This window comes from Diadema setosum, chromosome 16 (assembly GCF_964275005.1).
Source record: "Diadema setosum chromosome 16, eeDiaSeto1, whole genome shotgun sequence".
In the NCBI taxonomy this organism is placed as follows: domain Eukaryota; kingdom Metazoa; phylum Echinodermata; class Echinoidea; order Diadematoida; family Diadematidae; genus Diadema; species Diadema setosum.
In genome coordinates, this window is record NC_092700.1 from 464,241 (window position 1) to 486,761 (window position 22,521).

The window sequence follows — 22,521 nt, forward strand, 5'->3', positions numbered from 1 at the left end:
AGGCTTCCTCAAAATTTTCTTTCATCGTGCCGTTTGACGAATGCATTCCTACTTTAATTTAAAATCTTCTTGCTCTTTTTGTTGTTGTTATTCGTTGCTGTGACATGAAAAGTGTCTTCTTCTTCTTCTTCTTCTTCTTCTTCTTCTTCTGTTTCGGTTGGGGCTGAAGGGTTAACACCATCCGTAGAAAGATATTGTCTTTTATTGTCTTTACGGTTTGGCACTTCCAGCTTTGATTCCACTGTAGAACACATCCTTCATCATACACACGTGCATAGCCTGCGTATAAACTCAGAAACACGTGAAAAAGCGGCAGGCGCCTGACAAAACAACGGAATAAACCTTGCATAACCTTTATGAGGTATCAATAATATTGAAGCTGATATTAAGATTCCCTCCTTGTCCTCCTTCCACAGATCTAATCTCAGTGCGACGAAAGATTCAGCAACCAAGATATCAATCAGGTTTGCTGCCATGACATATGCGATGCTTTTTGCAGCACAACTGATCCTCGTCACGTCAGGTACAATGACGCCAAAAAGTAGCGAATATCCGCAGACGACGGCGGACTATGCAAGCTTGCGAAACGAGGGTGGATTCGAACCAATGACAAGCAGTCTACTTCATGAAACCAGCTCAAAATGGTCGTCCAAGACGGTATCGATAGATCAATCATTGATTTTATTTGATGTATCAACATCCAGTGAAAGCAGCATCGAAAGTAGTAATACGTCTGTTGGAGCTGAAGTCTCTTGGGTATGGATCCCCATAGCTTGGACTTTAAGTCAATACATCCAGCTGATATTTGCCATTGCAGGCATTGTAGGCAACTTTCTTGTGATGGCCGTCCTATTCAAAAGACGAGCTAAGAGCCATTCGACAGACACTTTGATTGGAGGTCTTGCTGGCGCAGATTTTATCACCTCAATTCTTATCATCCCAGTACCAGTTGCATCATCAGTTCCAACATCATTTCTTGGAGAGCTTTATTGCCGGATAGTTTCTACTGCAATCCTTTTGTGGAGTTCAATAACTGCGTCGACTTATTTATTAATGTCCATTTCTGTGGAGCGTTACATAGCCGTCGTTTTTCCACTGTATTTCAATCGGAACTTTAACCGACGACGTGTCTCAATGTTTATCATACTTGTTTGGGTTATGTCTGTTATCTCTGTACTTTTTGGATTTATTGTGAAAACTGTAGATGACGAAACTCATACATGTGAACTGGACTATCATTATCCAACAGGCCAGGTCATTATCGCCTACTACTGGTTTTCTTTGAGGATGGTCATTCCTTGCTTGTCCATGGTCATCACCCAAATACTCATTGCTCGTGAGCTAAGTAAGCAAGCCTCCCTCTTCAGCCACGTTTCACGCACTGGAGGGAAGGCTGGCGGGACTCAGACTTCGTTCCATATTGTGGCGAGAGAACGAGTTATCAAGATGATGTTTATAGTGATCGCCATCTACCTCATATGTTGGAGTCCTAATCAGATCGCCTATCTCGGTTTTAACCTAGGCTGGGTCCCTGCCTCCTTCAACCACAGTTCTCTGCAGAAGGTGCTGGTGTTCCTTGGCTTTCTCAATTCTTGCGCCAATCCAATTATTTATGCAGCACGCTTTCCTGAATTTAGAACAGCTGTCAAAGAAATGATGACATGCAGCGCTGGGAAAAACGCTCCCCTCTTTGAGAAAATCGACATGAAGTCAAGTGTAACAATGAAGAACCAACCAATAGTGAATAACGTCTGAGGTAATTGTTTCCGGTTCATCGGAATAAATGAGGTGTTGTTGGTTTTATCAAATTCAACCCTTAACATTTCAAGTGACATGAGAATATTTTGAATGACCACATGTCATTCGACTAGAATTTAAGGCACAGTTTTCAAGATTCCGTTTGCTACTCCTGTCTGATTGGTACAAACATGAAATTATAATGAAAATGGTACTAAATAATCATTGATTATAAACAATGTAAAATAACGGTACGTGAGTGATGAGATCCACGTGAAAAGCCTATACAGACCAATTTCAGAGTTGTTGTTTTTTTTGTGGTGAACAAGATTCGTGCATCATTTGGAAAACGTTAAGAGATTGTGATATTTGTTCATGAATATGTAAATTGATATGACACTGTTATGTGTGTGTCAGTGTGTGTGCCTACCCACACGCTCTTCATTGTTTCTCTATAGCCGTTTGAATAATTGTTAGTTTATTATGAATCCTTATCAGACTGGGTTTTGGGGGTTACCCCCCCCCCCCCCAACATACATACACATTGTATTTCCGAAATCAGTTCATTTCTTACTACGCACATTTATGCATGATTTTGGTCTTTTGGCAACAAACGCTTATGGAAGCCCTGGGAATTATGTTTGTGGTAGAAAAACTTGATTTATCAAGGTCTAACATTAACACAACACGAAAACAGCTTTAGTCATGTCAATGATTTTGTATTTTATTGTCTTTGTAAGGTCTTAGATATAAATTATGTTTCGAAAAAAAGACCAAAAATAAATGTTAGTGTTCACCCACGGTAACCTTGACCCTGAGAACTTACACAAATATTCAATCACAGGAAATGCTTGATTGTATAATTGAATAACAAACTTACAAAGATGACGAGTATCTGTATGATATTGAATGTAATATAATGCTAATTATGGTGTATGATTATGAGAAATTTCCAGCTAGGCGCGAGCCCGACTTAGAATTTGCCCCATTGCCTTCAAATCGCAAGTCATTTCTTAAAATTTTGTATCATTATTAGAGGACGCGCAAGCCTGGCTTAACTTAGTTTTGAAAGAAAAAGTTGCATTTTTTCTAGAATTATTATTCTTTATTTAAGTATAATTGATGATCTTTGACCTGAACTTGAGATTTTCTCTTTTAGCCAGATACGTGTAGATTTTTTATCCTAGTGATAAAAGATAACCTTTGTCAGAGAAAAATAAGACACGTCTTAATCTGAAGTGAGATAAGTTGTACACATTCAAGTAGATCAGAGCTTTGATGCAACGCACATTTTTGTCACTATAACTTGTATCTAATTATCAGATACTGTAATTACTAGATATGTATGCAAGCCACAAAAAAAAATCGCCTGTTACATGCCTCACTTTATCTACCTTGATTTAACCTGCCAATAAAAGGAGTAAACACAATACAATTTATTGCTTTTCTATTTTTATGCTCTATTTTAAGATTGATTTTTGCAAAGTTCTCTCACCATTGATCCCTGATATGAACCAAACAAACTGTAAAACTAAAAATTAATCTCCATGTGATCACTTTCTGGTCCATAATCACTTTGGTGGGGTTGATCATACGTCATCGTTAACAGTATCATACTTGACACTTGAAACTAACATTAGACAGAACACAGTTCTCATAAACAATCACACAGAAGGACGACACAATCTACCAAAACCAGCAGCACCTACCCTCGTAAATGTCAACATCGAAGATACTTAATGAGGTAGCAACGTGTTAGCATCTAAATCTCACACTTACCTAAGTATTAGGGCAGTCACACATACATCGTACAAATGCTCTGAGACTTTTTAACATTTATTGACAAAATTAGTAAGAATTCGGGTGAACATTAATCCATCAGTAAGAAGTATTACACACATAGCATTTCACTTGCCATTCTATTACAGTATGACACAGGTAACCTATTGTATTGACATAGAGAGTGTAAACACACTGGATTCCTGCTATCAATGTCGAGTTTATACAAGATGTGTTGGCAGCTAACTCACTGGCATGTATTATACCATTGGAAAATCATGCACCTAGGAAACTTAAGTATCCAAACATCCATAAACACCTCACGATGAAATATTTTGAGTTCCTCTTGTTCTGTTTTAAATAGGTTGTCATAACAGAAATAAATGTTGTCAATCAAACGTTCAATATGTAAAATAAAAGCTTTCAGAAGAAAGGACGCAGTTGAAGGAAGTGACCTGTTGACAAAATGAAAAGAATTCACCGTTTTCATTGGTACAATAAAACACTTTAGATAATCATAACCACTGGATCATCAAATCTACATAACTATAGGTGTATGCCTCATTTAGGGAGAGAAAATAGCACACATTATAACTTTAATAATCTACTAAAATGAATGGAATAAATAATTTATAGACATTCTGCATATCTGTCTTTGTACCTGGGACCTAGTTTACAGTTAGTTGTCTTGTGATATGAGCTACCATGGTAAGTGATTTATTACAGCCACTCTTACATATATACACTTTACTGGATGAGTGAAAGATTCTGTGGTTTCATGTGACATTTCCTACTCTAGCAACAAAAATACAGAGTATCAATGACCAATGTGTGCATTGAGCAGTCTGATGCAAGTCTTAAACATATAACACTCTACAATTCTATCTTTTCTAAACTAGTTTATGACTGTTATCATGTATACTCATTGCATTTTTTTTACAGGCTACAGATTGTATTGACAAAGATCAGGTAGAAAGACAAGCTACCTTCAACTTTACTGACATCTTCATTGTATAAACACAGCCTTGATCCATTCAACCAGTTCAAACTTTCAAACACATTCAAAAAACAATGTGCCTGGTAACAAGACTACTCTGCACATTCATGGAATTGATGATAATACTACAACACTAATTACATGAATTTATTGTAATCAGAGGAAATGTAATGAGGAACAAAACATCCTCCTTGACTTACTTAAAGTTTCCCTTCAACTTAACCTCTCCCATTCTAGTATGTCACAAACAGATTGTTTCAAGGTCCTAAGTCAAGCAAATCCTGGAGTGGAGGCTGTTTTGTTGTGATTTCTTTAGATGACTTCACAATTATTATCATACAAAAAGTAAGGTACAAACAATACTACATACATGATTTAGCCTTTGCATGACAACCATGGATTTATCTTGTTTCTTCCTTGTAGTTCTGCATAATGCAACCATGAATGTATAAAATCAAATGTTCAAAAGGTGCATATTCTAATAGAATAAGATCTGTTTGATATCATGTCACCACAATTATACCTCACATTTGCCGTTAGCCCTTCATTCGTTGCGAAATAAATGTCACAACATAATTATGCTCCAAAAAGAAGAATAGTTAATAGTTAATTATTCATTATATCCCTACAGTGGGTAAGGAAGGTCAATATAATATTTCTTTCATTTCTTTGTCTGCTCAACACAGATATAAACACTAGATTTCAAAAACAAGAAAGCTATATGGCATCATTTACATCAATAACTTCTCATACTGCAATTTTCTATTCATCACATTCTTGTTTTCAAGCTGACTTTAAAAGTCAAGCTAATGTACAGGCAAAATATAAAAATATATGTTTATGGTCGATCAGTATTTAATAATTTGTCTGACAAATTGTAAATCTGGATTAATAAAAACTAAATCATTAGAGTATGCATTTGTGTAGAATAAGTGAATCATATACACGCTATTTAACACTCACTAAACGTTGAAAGGAAAGGTTCCACTTTGACAAACATAGTAGTAGTTACAAACATTGACAAACAAAATATTTGGAGCATTCTTGGACTACACCTTTGAGTTTCATCATTCACCATGTGCAAAGCTGCTATTCAAGTCAAGATATGCCACTATATACAGAGCTGTCCCAAAGAACAAAGGCTTCCAATCAGCAGATTGCAATAAGCATTGAGTGCCCAGCATCCCTTCCTGTCAGTATATGATCATCTACAGTAAAGATATATGGACCTCAGTACATAATACATTTTACAGTAACATCTACATAATATATAACATAGTTATATTCACATAAAGATGTAGTGAAGTGTGGACATGGTCAGGTTTGTGGTTTCACTACAGAATGCATTTTAGATTTCAATTCTCATATAAGTCGCACTTCCATAGGATATAATGTCATAGATATAGGATCTCTACACCATATTCTCTGACCTATGATCATGATGAAAGTAAACCATACGTCTGAGGGAAGGGACAAGAGAATGAGATTTGATGTGGGATAGTGTTTATAAGAACACATTCAAACAAAATGCATACCGGGTAATTGTATTATTCATATATTTGCTAGCTTTGCTTTTTTGCAATGTCACCTGTAAATAAATGTAGAATTGTGTGCATCACTTTGGTCCACTCAGTTACGTATTTCTATGCATAATGTATAAATGTCTCTAACTCATAGCAAATTCATTCATGCCACATCCACACTACTCCCCGTAAATTACCCTCAAATAAATGCAAAATTATCTTGATGGCTGACTATATAGAATGCACTCTGCTTGCTGTACCATGTATACGTATGAATGATTTAACCACATATTACATTACTCCATGACATCATGTAAAAGTAACACTGTATAGAATATAAGTTAACTAGATAAAATAGTTTCTTGTTTTTCGTTTTGGAAGATGTGCAGATTCATTTTCAAGACTTTAATTTGGCAGTATTCTGGTCTGGTAACTTTGTTTCAATCTTTAATGTTTGCTGGATGAGCAAAGTGCGCATAATGAAAATACCCACCATCATGAGATGTCAACACTGTACACTCTCAGCAGCATTCTACAATCCACATCATGGGTACTAACAAGCTTTGTAATGGTTGTAACAAATAAACAAATATCACATAATAGCCTCTACATTAGATACAGCAGAATGTAGAAAAGCTGTCGCTATGACAGCCAATAATCACAGTCTATCAGGTAGCAACCATGACCATCCATGATTTCTGAACTTCTACATTCCTTTGACAACAAGATTATAGACTCCAGTATTCATATCTTGTTTTGATATTTCATATTCACTTGTCATTTTTACAGCACAGATTACACAGCACATGATGTTCACATCTTGATATAAAACTTCAGTCATGAATGACAAGAATATACTTCTATGTAGATATTCAGACTTGAAATGAAATCAGGAAAAATTTATAAAACTAATCAGGCAGATATTCAATGAGCTTTGAGCTGGTTTTGAATCACAGCTAAATCTAGCTCACTTTACAAGATTGCTAAACAGTCAATACCTTTCTTATCATTTCAGAGTTTTGTCTGTTGACTGGAGTTTGTTTCAAAGAATCTTCACTATCATCTGTACTAGGCTAGTATTCACTGACACAAACCCCCAGGAAAGGACATCGAAATTTATCTTACTTGTTACAGTTTGAAACCAATACCAGTAACTGCTCAAAGATTTCCCACATTTGCCAGTGATGACACCATGTAGTTATGAAGGGATGGTATAGTACTGGTTAAAGGTCAGGACTCGGCATTTAACTTTTTGCAAGATGCTTAGAAATTACTTTAAGAAATGTGAAAGAGCACTCAATTCTTAGAGGAATTCAAAGATTATTTGATGAAAATCGGTTTTAAAATGTCGAAGATATCCAAAAATGATTTTAAAAAAAATGGGTCCCATTTTTTATTAGGATCAATTTGTTCTCAGCTATTCCAAAAACCAATTTCCATCAAACAAACTTTGAATTCCTCTTCAAATTGTATGCTCTTTCTTATCTCCTGGGAGGTTTCTCATTAACTCACAAAAAGGTGAAAACCTGAAGCGCCATCTCAGTCATTGGTGTCAATATCATCCCCAAACTCCACCAAGTGAGTGCAACATTGTTGTTTTATTTTTTTTTTCCAGTTAGAGTCTCCAGTTGACATTTCAAAAACCTGTTAAAATCCACATTAAAGATTACATCACAATGCTCATTAATATAATATTATTATAATGGGCAGTTTTGCAGAAAACATTGGTCTTATGGGACAGCTGCACTAATGTCTTTATCCAAATATTCAGTTTTTGTGCAAATAAGGAGTAAATAGTTGACTCCACAACTTTGTCTTCAACGAACAGGCAGTAAACTCAGCAATTGAAGTTCATCAGACTTTCTCAGCAGTATTAACAGCACAAAATGCAATTTGACAGAATTTGAGCATTCTCCTCATGGAAATTGAGCTTAAACAGACATGATTTCAGGAGATTGTAACCTAAATAACTTTTCATTTATTTCTTTTTACAGCTTAAATACATAAAAACATGTCTGCTAGTAAAGAGACAAATGCCACAGAAATTGAATTCCTCAGAAAGCCACCCTTCTTCAATATATCCAACTTCGTAACAAGGTTGTATAAAAGTCAGAGCCACATAAATGTCAGAGTCCATGTTTCATCGACAACTAGGTTGAAACTTTGTATTGAGGCCAAAGGTCAAAATAGGGTTTTGTTTTAAAACACCTCAGAGACAGGTCTAGTGAGCATTGCATAGATCAAAGTCAGCAAACTTCATGGTGTCTGAAATTGAATCATACCAACATAGAAACGTGTCGATATCTATCAACAAGAATAGAATATGAGAAGTAAACACAGCGTTAGTATGTGAATGAGACCCAGCAACCATCTTTGAGAGAATCAAGCAATTTCTTGACAGAGAATCACATCAAAGTTTTTAGTCAGTCTGTGAGAAAGGTGATAGATTTCACGAGTAGAGTGTAGGAGGCCATTAGTGGCATACACAATTCTCTTTGGCCATGTTAGAATCACATCCAAGTTTTTAGTCAGTCTGTGAGAGAGGTGATAGATTACACAAGTAGAGTGTAGGAGGCCATTAGTGGCATACACAACTCTCTTTGGCGATGTTAGAATCACTTCCAAGTTTTTTGTCAGTCTGTGAGAGAGGTGCCAGATTACACAAGTAGAGTGTAGGAGGCCATTAGTGGCATACACAATTCTCTTTGGCGATGTTAGAACAGTCAGCAAAGATTCAACAGTCAAGGTGATTTCCTGGTACTGTCTGACGAATGGACATCTACATCAGAATTCCACATGTTACCACTTGACTATATCTTCAATGGACCAGTCCATCTTGATAGAAGTCTAGATGGTGTATAGCATCTTCCACATGATACCACTTGACTTTTTCAACCGAGAAGTCCATCTTGATAGAAATCTAGATGAGATCCTTCACACAATCCCCCCCTGACTGTCTCAATGGACCAGTCCATTTTGATAGAAGTCTAGATGGTGTATAAGATCCTTCACATAATACCACTTGACTGCTTCAACACACAAATCAATTTTGACAGAAGTCTAGATAAGATCTTCCAGATGATACCACTTGACCGTTTCAACGGACAAGTCCATTTTGTTGAGGGGGATTTGAGCGGCTCCCATGAAAGCATTTTCCTTGAGAAGATCTGAGTTCCAGACAGTGAGATGAAGATTCCTCCTCTCAATTTCTTGGCGAGAAAACTTGTACACCAGCTGTAACATTGGGAACACGAGGAAAATAGCATAACATGAAACACTTCACACCAGCACAAGAAAAACACTTTACACCAGGACAATAAACATGAAAGTAGATGGAGTGCAGCTGTCAATCATACCTTACTAATCAAGCAACTCAAGAAAAAAAAATCACACACATCAATCCAAGGATCCCTTTATTTTTTTGTTTGTTTCCTTTATATATCAAACACATATTTATACATTCACAATATTAGACAAAGTTGTCATTAGTATACAAATGATGCACAGGATAAAGTGCGTTTGTAGTGGAGGTGTAGGGCACTCGAGGGTATTTACAATTGTGAAACATGCACGAGGCGAAGCCGAGTGCATGTGTAAAGCGATAAACTGACCAGCTTGTATTGATTCAATAGGATTATTTCGATGATTACAATTTGTTTCTAATCCCACTTATTCAAATCCATTTTCTGTTCCAAAACACCCTTCGTAAACAAGAAAGGGTGTTCCAACCGAATGCGGACATGATAGGAGTTACTGTAATCCTGAAGGTTTCGACAGATGGCTCCATCATTGACATTGTGAGTAAATATTCATATTTAATCATTGTTTCTAAAGTTCAAATAAAAAATGCAGGTATTCATTTATCATTTAGTTGAATAGCAGATGTGAGGTATGGAAAGAAACCTAAAGACGTCTGGAAGCAATACTAATTGGAATTAAACTTTGAAATTCACATATAAAAGACTGTACTCATGGCTTAAAAGCTCCCTTGAATATGAATGCTTAACAACGATTAGTCTTCCTTACAGCCGCCTTCAAATTTAAAGTATAAAGTCTATGGGTTTTTCGACTTAGAATATTTTTCGACTTCTCCATAGGCAATGTACATAAAATTTCAAAGACGCCTGAAGCGAAGACTAATTGGAGTTACAATTTCAAAGTTCAATATGCTAGACCTGACGCCAGACTTAACAATTTTCTGAAGTATGAGTCCTTCAATACAATTAGTTCTCCTTCCAGACGCTTTCAAATAGTTCTATGTACAAACATATGGTAACTTCAAAAGGGCTGGAGTAAAGACTACTTCAAGTTACACTTTCAAACTTATATATTTCGGACTTTGCACCGAACTCAATTTTTTCCTCAAGTATGAGTGCTAAACTAAGTTTAGTCTTCCTTCCAGGCGTTTCAAATATTGTACATATAATATATATAAAAAAATCAAAGTCACCTGGAGCGAAGACTAATTACAATTAAACTTTGAAACTCAAATATGTTGGACCTTCCACCAAACTTAACATTTTCCCAAAGTATGAATTCTTTAATACAATTAGTTCTCCTTCCAGATGTTTCCAAATATTTCTATGTACAAACATATGGTAACTTGAAAGACGGCTGAAGCAAAGACTACTTCAAGTTAGACTTTGAAACTTATATATTTTGGACTTTATTCACAACATAAGTTTTATCTCAAGTATGAGTGCTTAACTAAGTTTAATCTTCCCTCCAAGCGCTTTCAAATATTGTATATATATAGTATATGGGAAAATTTTCAAAGACACCTAGAGAGAAGACTAATTGGAGTTACATTATTCAAAGTCCAATATATATGACCTGCCACCGGACTCAACATATTTGTCAAGTATCAGTCCTTCAATACAATTAGTTCTCCTTCCAGACCCTTTCAAGTATTTCTATGTACAAACATACGGTAACTTAAAAAACGGCTGGAGTAAAAACTACTTCAAGTTAGACTTTGAAACTTATGTATTTTCGAATTTGTACCAAACGCAAGTTTTTTCTCAAGTATTAGTGCTTAACTAAGTTTAGTCTTCCTTCCAGGCCCTTTCAAATATTGTACATGTAGTATATATCAAAAAATTCAAAGTCTCCTGGAGCAAAGACTAATTACACTCACACTTCCAAACTTCTATATATTGGACCTTACACCAGACTTAACATTTCACTAAAGTATGAATCCTTAACTATAATGAGTTTTTCTTCCAGACGCTTTTCAATTTTTTTTATATACAAAACAAATGGTAACTATAAAAACGGCTGGAGCAAAAACTGCTAGGAGTTAAAATCTAAAATTTTTGGATTATCTTAGTCTCGACGAGACCTATCTACACTATTAATTTCAACTCTTAACTATATACTTCATATACTGCGCAATACCCGTAACTCTAACCCTAACCCTAACCCTAACCCAACCCTAACCCTAACCCTAACCCTAAACCCTAAACCCTAACCCTAACCCTAACCCTAACCCTAACCCACACCCTAACCCTAACCCTAACCGTAACCCTACCCTTAATCATAACCCTAAACCCTAACCCTAAACCCTTACCCTAACCCTAACCCTAACCCTAAACCCTAAACCCTAACCCTTACCCTAACCCTAACCCTAACCCAACCCTAACCCTAACCTTCTAACCCTAACCCTAACCCTCTAACCCTAACCCTAACCCTAACCCTACCCAACCCTAACCCAACCCTACCCAACCCAACCCTAACCCTAACCCTAACCCCTAACCCTAACCCCAACCCCAACCCTAACCCCAACCCTAACCCAACCCCTAACCCTAACCCTAACCATAACCCTAAACCTAACCCTAACCTAACCCTAACCCTAACCCTAACCTTAACTCTAGCCCTAACCTTAACCCCTAACCCTAACCCTAACCCTAATCCTAACCCTGACCATAATCCTGACCCTAACCCCGTTTCCCTAATCCTAACCCCTAACCCTAACCCTAACCCCTAACACAGTTGGCGCGAAATTCAAACATTAACATTTGGCGCTACATTCAAATTAAATCAAGTCGTAGCTGTGCTGCAGCTTACATAGCCAATACATACACGCATGGAAATTATCCAGCCAGACTGAGCACATGTATCGAAATTCCCTAACTGCAGTCATCCGGTTTTCCGCCTTTTAACAGTTGGCGCGAAATTCATTTTATGCGTTACATTCATATTTTATCACAACAATTCTTAGCTGTACTGCTTACATAGCCAATACATACACGTATGGAAATTCCCCAGCCAGACTCAGCACATGTATGGAAATTAACCAGCCACAGTCAGCCAGTTTTTCACCTTAACAGTTGGCGCGAAATTCAAATATTAACAATTGGCGCTACATTCAAATTAAATCACAAGTCCTTTCGCCAATACATACACGTATGGAAATTCCCCAGCCAGACTCAGCACATGTACGGAAATTCCCCAGCCACAGTCAAGCAGTTTCCCGCTTTAACAGTTGGCGCAAAATTCAAATGATTACAGTTGGCGCTACATTGAAATTAAATCACAATTCTTAGTTTGTGCTGCTTACAGTCAATACATACACGCATTTAAATTCCCCAGCCAGACTCAGCACATGTATGGTATCCACAGTCAGCCAGTTTCCCGCTTTAACAGTTGGCGCGAAATTCAAATATTAACAGTTGGCGCTACATTCAAATTAAATCGCAATTCTTGGTTGTACTGCTTACATAGCCAATACATACATGTGTGGAAATTCCCCAGCCAGACTCAGCACATATGGTAGCCACAGTCAGCCAGTTTCCCGCCTTAACAGTTGGCGCGAAATTCAAATATTAACACTTGGCGCTATATTCAAATTAAATCACAAGTCCTAGCTGTGCTTCTTACATAATAGCCAATACATAAAAGTATGGAAATTCCCCAACCAGACTCAGCACAAGTATGGCAATTCCCCAGCCACAATCAGCCAGTCTTACCCTAAGTCTCGTCCTAATTGGAAGTAGTATAATTGGAATTCAAATTGTATTTCAGAGTATTTCAAACCACCATGGCGGGAAGTTACATCAACAGGGATATCGATAGTGCCATCCTGATCGGAAATCACAATGATATGCGTGCCCAGTTTAAGCAGAAGTATTTTTGTGGGACAGCGATCATCACCAGGGCCTCCAACGAAGGTGTAATTTCGAGCATTGCCTCCTTATCCAGGCAGGAAACGACGATTGTCTGAACGCATTATGTCCTCACTAACGGGGATATCCCACGAGACCGACACCCACGAGTCATACGGTCCACGAGACCGACATCAATAATAGGTCCATGAGTCATACAGCCCACGAGTTATACGGCTCAGGAGTCATACAGCCCATAAGTTCGACACTACGCACAAAAGGCTCATGAGACCGACACTAAGCAAACATAGCCCACGAGACCGACACTAAGCAATAAAGGCTCATGAGACCGACACTAAGCAAAGAAAGCCCACGAGACCGACAGTAGGCAAAAAAGGCCCACGAGACCGACACTAAGCTAAAAAGGCTCACGAGACCGACACTGAGCAAAGAAAGCTCACGAGACCGACAGTAGGCAAAAAAGGCCCTCGAGACCGACAAGATAAACAGCGCCATCTACATGTCAATCACCTGTACAGGGTGTTCCATGAACGGAAAAATAACATACTGGCGGTTGTAATTTGTAAATTTTAATGAACGACATCAAACGTGTATTTCTACATACTTCGGGGGGGGGGGGCAAGTGTGTCAGGGAGCGACATTGTTATCAAGTAGAAAAATAGAATTGTATTCTTCATACCCCCCCCCCAAAAAAATAGAAGAATTAGTATTCTTCATCCCCCCCCCCCAAAAAAAAAAGAGACAAAAAAAACCCCACAAATGATTTAAAAGGAGGGCAAGAACGATGTACGGATTAATTTAGAGCTTTGATAATGCCATCGTGCTATTTTAATAGGCTTTCCCAGTTTTTAGCTAGAAGATGGACAGGATATAATTTTTACCTCTTCTCTTTCCCGATTCACTAGTTACTTATTCTATTTTAGATTTTCTACCCTCCTGCTTGGAAGTTTTGCAGTAAGATCTACTTGTAATTTTCTCTGTAACTGTAATGTAATGCTACTGATTAAAACATTTTATATCGCAGGGATTCACCTCAATTTGTGGCTTGTGTTATTCTCCTCCAAACAGTACATTTTTACGTGAAATACAATAGCTGTTTTCATGGATGCATCTAATTTTTTCCGAATCCCTTACGCTTCCTTAATAGACGATTACGTTATTTTTTATTTATAATTAATATTAATTCAACACCCTCGCAGGTTTACTATGGAAAGATCTGTTACACACTTTTACTGTACTTTGTTCATTTTTTTTTCACAAACAAACACCCATGCAAACACAATTAAAGATCCTGATCATTTCGGGTGGGGGGGGGGGGCAACTGGTGGGGTCACACCCTGCCGGAGATGGCAACTCTTCTTTTCCATCTCTCTTCCAATGCTATTATCAGGACACCCTATACAATTTATTGGTCTATAGGTGGCGCTGTTCATCCTGTCGGTCTCGTGGGCCTTCTTTGCTTAGTGTCGGTCTCGTGAACCTCTTTTGCGAAATGTCGGTCTCGTGAGCCTTGTGTGCGTAGCGTCGGTCTCGTGGACCTTTTAAGTGTAGTGTCGGTCTCGTGGGCTTTGTTCGCTTACTGTCGGTCTCGTGAGCCTTTTGTGCGTAGTGTCGGTCTCGTGAGCCGTATAACTCCTGGGCTTATTTTACTTGATGTCGAACTCGTGGGCTTTATTTACTCAGTGTCGAACTCGTGGGCTGTATAACTGGTGGGCTGTATGACTTGTGAGCTGTATGACTCGTGGGCTGTATGACTTGTGAGCTGTATAACTTGTGGGCTGTATGACTCGTGGGTGTCGGTCTCGTGACGTGCACCCTCACTAACTACCCTTTGGCTGCCTTCAATGGGCGAATCCAAAAGTTCCTGGTTGAGAAGCTGTGCACGGGTAATGTATAATGTAGCTTTTTTTTCAAATGAAATTACGTTTTTGGGGTGAACATTAATACAATTGATATTGATATGAAGGTAGAAACTACATTCTTCTTGCCACAAGAGGGCATTATTGCAATTGATACATGTGCATACTAACATTATTCTTTACATTTGTTTTCCAACATTTTCTAAAAAGAAAGATTTAAAGGAAAAAACTGAGAAAATGTGTAAAAAACCTATAGAAAAAAATTGTAATGGTTCTTTACACGTTTTTTACACGTATTTTTCCTATTTGTATTCAATATAGCCGAGGGCCTTGGTCTCGACAACATTTGGGTAACACACTGCACCACGTCAGAAGCGGTGGGAAAAGTGATAAAAGAAACCAACCACAACCAGATCATGGTAAACGGCGAATTTTGGAGAGCGTTTGGCGAATGGATAGAAGTGAGTTCTTGAAATGTTGCATCCTACATTGTTATCCCATCCCTAACTACCCTTTGGCGTCAGTAAAATAGCATCAGAGAGAAGAAACAAATCTTTGCTAAATTGACCCAAATTTAAAATGAATTATATAGGTCAAAATATCACAAAGTATAACAAAGCGTGACGAAGTATGATGAAGTAAAGCGATAAACTGACCAGCTTGTATTGATTCAATAGGATTATTTCGATGATTACAATTTGTTTCTAATCCAACTAATTTAAATCCATTTTCTGTTACAAAACACCCTTCGTAAACAAGAAAGGGTGTTCCAACGGAAGGCGGACATGCTAGGAATTACTGCAATCCTGAAGATGGCAACAGATGGCTCCATCATTGACATTGTGAGTAAATATTCATATTTAATCATTGTTTCTAAAGTTCAAATAAGAAATGCAGGTATTCTTTTATCATTTTGTTGAATAGCAGATGGGAGGTATGGAAAGAAACTTAACCACGTCTGGAAGCAATACTAATTGTAATTAAACTTTGAAATCCACATATAAAAGACCTTACTCATGGCTTAAAAGTTCCCTTAAATATGAACGCTTAAAAACGATTAGTCTTCCTTCCAGCCGCCTTCAAATTTCATGTACAAAGTCTATGGGTTTTTCGACTTAGAATATTTTTCGACTTTTCCATAGGCAATGTACATAAGATTTTAACTCTTTATGTGCCATGGTGGAAACCTCCTGTGTGCCACGTTATTCTGAGACACGAAGATAGTCATGCTTAGAGAAAGAATTATGTTTTTCCAGTCTGTATAGCTGCTACAAATTTCTGTTAAGCTGGACATGATAGTGAGCAAAGTTAAAGAGGAATGAAAAACTTTGCTTCCATATACAATGTATAACAATTCTATTTTCAATTTTTCTTTTGAATTACCAGTTCCTACATTACTGTAAAGGAATGACTTTTGCACATAAAATAGTGACAGAAACTTAAAGTGTACTTGCAAAATCTAGTTGGGAACACCGTTTGATAGTCATTCACCACATATAATGCAAGCCGTATGTGAGAGGAACAAAAGCGCGAGAAACGCTTTGATTGTACCGCGGGATTAGCGATTTATCGATCGGTTTTGGCGGCTTTGTTTGTTGAGTAGAATATGCGAAGTTGGCACGCCGTCGACTGAGTCGGACGTGCGAACGTGGCACATAAAGAGTTAAAGACGCCTGGAGCAAAGACTAATTGGAGTTACAATTTCAAAGTAAAATATGCTGGACCTGACACCAGATTTAACATTTTTCTGAAGTATTAGTCCTTCAATACAATTAGTTCTCCTTCCAGACGCTTTCAAATAGTTCTATGTACAAACATATGGTAACTTAAAAAAGGGGCTGGAGTAAAGACTACTTCAAGTTACACTTTCAAACTTATATATTTCGGACTTTGCACCGAACTCAAGTTTTTAGTTTAGTTTAGCACTCAAGTATGAGTGCTAAAATATGTTTAGTCTTCCTTCCAGGCGATTTCAAATATTGTACATATAGTACATATAAAAAAAATCAAAGTCGCTTGGAGCGAAGACTAATTACAATTAAACTTTGAAACTCACATATGTTGGACCTTGCACCGGATTTAACATTTTCCCATGAATTCTTCAATACAATTAGTTCTTCTTCCAGACGCTTTCAAATATTTCTATGTACAAACATATGGTAACTTGAAAGACGGCTGGAGCAAAAACTACTTCAAGTTAGACTTTGAAACTTATATATTTTGGACTTTCTTCACAACTTAGGTTTTTTTCTCAAGTATGAGTGCTTAACTAAGTTTAGTCTTCTCTCCAGGCGCTTTCAAATATTGTACATAACTATATAGGAAAATTTTCAAAGACAACTTGAGAGAAGACTAATTGGAGTTACAATTTCAAATTCCGAAAAAACTTTGACCTGCCACAGATCTTAACACATTTGTCAAGTATGAGTCCTTCAATGCAATTAGTTCTCCTTCCAGACCCTTTCAAATATTTATATATACAAACATATGGTAACTTGAAAGATGGCTGGAGCAAAGACTACGTCAAGTTAGACTTTGAGACTTATATATTTTGGACTTTGTTTGCAACTAAAGTTTTTTCTCAAGCATGAGTGCTTAACTAAGTTTAGTCTTTCTTCCTGGCGCTTTCAAATATTGTACATATAGTATATAGGAAAATTTTCAAAGACACCTTGAGAGAAGAGTAATTGGAGTTACAATTTCAAATTTCAATATCTTTGACCTGCCACCGGACTCAACATATTTGTCAAGTATCAGTCCTTCAATACAATTAGTTCTCCTTTCAGACCCTTTCAAATATTTCTAGGTACAAACATACGATAATTTAAAAAACGGCTGGAGTAAAGACTACTTCATGTTAGACTTTGAAACTTATATATTTTGGACTTTCTACCAAACTCAAGTTTTTCTCAAGTATGAGTGCTTAACTAATTTTAGTTTTCCTTCCAGGCCCTTTCAAATATTAAACCCTAATTATTTCAATTATTTCAAACCCTAACACTTACACTTTCAAACTTCCATATGTTGGACCTTCCACCGGACTTAACATTTCAAGAAAGTATGAATCCTTAACTATAATTAGTTTTTCTTCGAGACGCTTTTGAATTTTTTTATCTACAAAACAAATGGTAACTTTAAAAACGGATGAGGCAAAAACTACTGGGAGTTAAGATCTGAAATTTTTGGAGTATGTTAGTCTCGATATAACCTATCTACACTATGAATTTCAACTCTTAACTACATACTTCATATACTGCGGAATACCCGTAACTCTAACCCTAACCCTAACCCTAACCCTAACCCTAACCCTTACCCTTACCCTAACCCTAACCCTAACCCTAACCTAACCCTAACCCTAAACCTAACCAACCCTAACCCTAAACCCTTTCATTTTTACATGTTTTAGACCATTTTACGTGAAAAGAGAACATCAGCAAATATATCCGGCGGTGTCCATCAGGAATGTGTTACATAATTACGTATACCTCTGTCGCAGCGTTGCACTGTCAAAAGCATAAAGAAAACAAGATACGACCGCAATGGAAATGAAACTAATTAACAAATAGATACATAAAAATGTTGAATCCAGCCTCCACTTTAGACACATTTATAACATGCAATCTCCTCATATCTAATCTCAAAGCCATTTCTTACAAAACGTTAGTTCGATTATAAATATACCACCTACCACACATGGACATTCATCGCTCGTTATTAAGATTCAGCTTCCAAGAACCTCATTCACAAAATGGAAACGGTGCACAGAACAGAGTGACTGAGCTTGATTGGGCCACTCTGTCATTACAGAGAAACTAGTACGCCCGGACGAAAGGGCTTCCCGCATTTGCCCTAGGGGTTTGCGTGACGTTTCCCGCGGTCGGCACTGTATAGACATATAGACAAAGGTTCTGAACAAAAAAAAAAAGTAGAAGTAGAAAACATAGGATAATGTTGTTAAAGGGGGCACCAAAAGTTAGCACAAGTGCTAGTAGAGAATGGAAATCCACGGGTCAGAGGGCTTTTATTTTTGCCACATTTCTAATGATGAAATCAAACAAACACTTTCCAATTATTTCATGAAAGTGTGCCACTCTCGTCTACCCGCCAGGTAATTGCTTTATTTATCACAGAACTTGAGTTTGGAGGGGTTAGCAGCACCCGTTGAAATCCAACGGTATTGTCTTGTTTTCCCTCACCTCCCCGCTCAATATGCACACACACACACACACACACACGCACAAAATATCCACCCCGCATAAAATAAACAAAACCAAAAACAACTTGAAAATTCGGGGAAAATTACTAAAAATGCGTTGTTATAACATTCCCAGAAAATTCTGCCAAAAGATTCTTCCTGTCGAAATGAGGAGATTTTTACTTTGAAATTACCCACCCCCATCCCCGCGCACGTGCCTCCATCGCAGGCACCTGTGGAAATCCACGGCTCTCAGGGCCTTGTACAGTGTGTATTTGGTTTTTTTAAACGTTTTGTTTTGTTTTTTTCATTGATATTTCTCTTCCTCTCCTCCTACGCATTAGAATAGAACAAATCAAATATTTTCGCCTTCGTTTGCTCCCTCCTTTTTGCTTGTTTCTTCCACCCAACTTTGTGTGATGGATCATAGAATCATCCATGTTTCTGCTTCAGACTGTTCATTATTATCATTATCTCTCTTATTGTTATTGTGATTAATATCATTAAATATAAATCACCTTTATTGTTATCTGTTATTATTTTTATTTGGGGAGGGGGAGATCATAGTCATTGGGTGTTTGGACGCATTGATAACGGGAAAAAACGGGGAAGGAAAAAATATAAGGATTGTGAATATTTTTTTTTCATTCATGTAAGAGGTACTCTTCACTTAAGAGGTTCAAATAGCTTTTGATACATTTATTCTTAAACATTGAAAAAATCGACCCGCTATATAGTGCCTCTTCCGCCCAGAGGACTTTTCATCATGGGGGGGGGGGGTAGAGCCATTTAGAGTTTGGGACACAGTAATATATATATATATATATATATATATATATATATATATATATATAGGCCTATATATATACATACATATATTTAACAATGAATCAAAGGGGAATTTGTTAATTCGGTAAGGATTGTATATATCATCATTCCATCAGGTAACAGTTGCTCTACTCTTAACGAAAGAGTTTTCTTTAGACAATCCTGTGTAAACTGTCCAAAACCGATTCACTGCAATCACGTATACGTGATCTTGTGCCGAGTAGGCCTAAGTCATGAAATTCTATAGTGTTATTGTTGTTGCTGTTGTTTTTCTGGCTCGCGATAATTCCACTGCTCAGTTCTACCAATACAAAAAGAAAAATTGAGGGAGATAGTGAGGAAGGGATCGAGAGCTATAGGCAAATTTCCAGAGAGCGTTATTTTCTTGGAATTTATTGTAACGTTTCAAGACACTTTCTCCTTCATCGTCACATTCCATCTACACAACCGACATGTACAGCTCTATCCCCCACGCCTTTTTTTCCAAGTTTTAGGAGCGTATATCTAGTCCATGCAAGCGAGTCATTGAGTCAACTCTCGCGGGTGTCATGACATGTACAACAGTCAAAAAAAAAAAAAAAAAAAAACGTTAATGGCCAACAAAACGATTTTAGGAAATGCCCGTCACTTGAGCTATGGCCATCCCCTCCTAACACCTGAGCTGAGGAGCCGGTCCATGGAATAGGACTTTAAAATAACCCCGCTTGCTGCTATCACAGATCAACTTAGCAGCACCCGTGTAAATTCGAGGGTTGTCTTCTTTGCCCAAAGATTTTTCCCGTCGAAGCACGGGTGGGGGGGGGGGGGTGCCATTGACATTTTGCCCTGCATATCTCCCCTCCTCCATGCCATTTACCCTCAGTCTCGACGCCCGTTGGAGAAAAAAAAGATACATTAGCCCTTTCTGGCCCCAACGCACGCACACATCTTTTCTCTTCATGAAAAAGCTTAAAAATGGCGTATGTCGAAGTGAATAATACTTATTTTTTAACACGTCGTCATTTAAAATAAAAAATCCCACACAACGACAATATGTTTACATATCCTCACCCGTTTATCTGCTTCAGACTGTACCTGATCATTATTATCATTTTGAATGCTATTACGTGTATTACATCATCATTTAGTCATTATTATTTGGGGAGGGGGAGATCATATTCATTAGGTTTAATAAGTACGTAGGCACCCGTGGGAATCCATGGGTCTCAGGGCCTCGTATTTTTTCTTTAATATTTCTTTTCCCACGTTATAGGAGAAAGAAGAATATTTTTGTCTTTATTTGCTCCTTCTTTTTTTTTTATTTTTATCACCAAAACTTGGTTTAACGGACTATAGAACCATCCATTTTATTTCCACTTGTAACTTCAAAAATAGGCGGTCGGCAAAGCGAGGTTTTCCCCCTCGTCCGCACTTATCTTATGAATATTCATGTTTACAGCAGTTATGCAGTAAACGAATCGACAGCGGCGCGTGTAATCTGAAATAGAAGGGCACGATCGGCAAGGACAAAATTTAAGTTGATATTTAGCCGTCCTAAACAGTCTGACTACACTGATACCCGACTTGAGAGTTATCTAAATGACGTACCTGAGCTGCATAGTATCCTGTAGTTGTGCAAAATGAAATAAAATAACAGCATTCGCTGTTTTCATTTGGGCACGCCAATGGCGAACTGTACGTAAATGCCCTTGTATGACCGCGCCGTGTATTCACCATATGAGAGCCCACACGGAGAGTGTTTCGTGTAACCATGCAATACATACACAGGCACAGGTCTGTATATCTGATAATTATGGAAGGGCACGATCGGCAAGGACAAAATATAAGTGGATATTTAGCCGTGGAGATCACTGCTAAACAGTCTGAGTACAATAATACCCGACTTAAGAGTAAATTTAATGACGTAGTTTAGCTGCACAGGATCCTTTACATAGTTTCGCGAAATAAAGTACGGCATTCGTAGCTTCCCGTGTACCGAGAACGCATCATAATATGCAATGCAACACTACAGCGACAGGCTCATATGCATACACACCAAAACTCTTCGCAATATTATTATTGCCCATACCCATAGTGCGTGTATCATGTCTCCGCGAACGATCAGCTGGGCGAGCGAGAATGCTCACTGTGCTACCGCCACAGATTGTATAGAGTTCTGTGTGTGCGACCTGAGCCTGCGAGCTGGCGCGAGCTGTATTTATAATCCGTATACATCGTGTGCGTGAGTGTGCGTCCAAGAACGATGATAGAGCTTTCGCCACGCACTGACGCGGGATACCAGCGCGCAAACGCTGCATGTCGGTGTTTGTCTTTTGTTTTTCTATGTTTTTTGTACCGCTCTCGACGTCGACACGGAGGAGGAGCGCGGACGAAACCCGAACGGGAAATAGAAGAGACCCTCCCGCTGCCGACGGCACCGGTCTCGGGGGCCCGGAGCCGGCGGCTTCGGAGGAGATAGCCGCACAAAATAAAGCACGGG

At 38.0% G+C, this 22,521-nt stretch overlaps 1 protein-coding gene across 1 annotated transcript; it reads left to right on the forward strand.

Moving 5' to 3' along the window:
- The first annotated feature begins 528 nt into the window (after window positions 1–528).
- LOC140240182 (QRFP-like peptide receptor) lies at window positions 529–1,755 on the forward strand. Its single transcript, XM_072319981.1, has one exon. It carries the CDS (start codon window positions 529–531, stop codon window positions 1,753–1,755), a length of 1,227 nt encoding a protein of 408 aa, XP_072176082.1.
- Window positions 1,756–22,521: the final 20,766 nt, after the last annotated feature.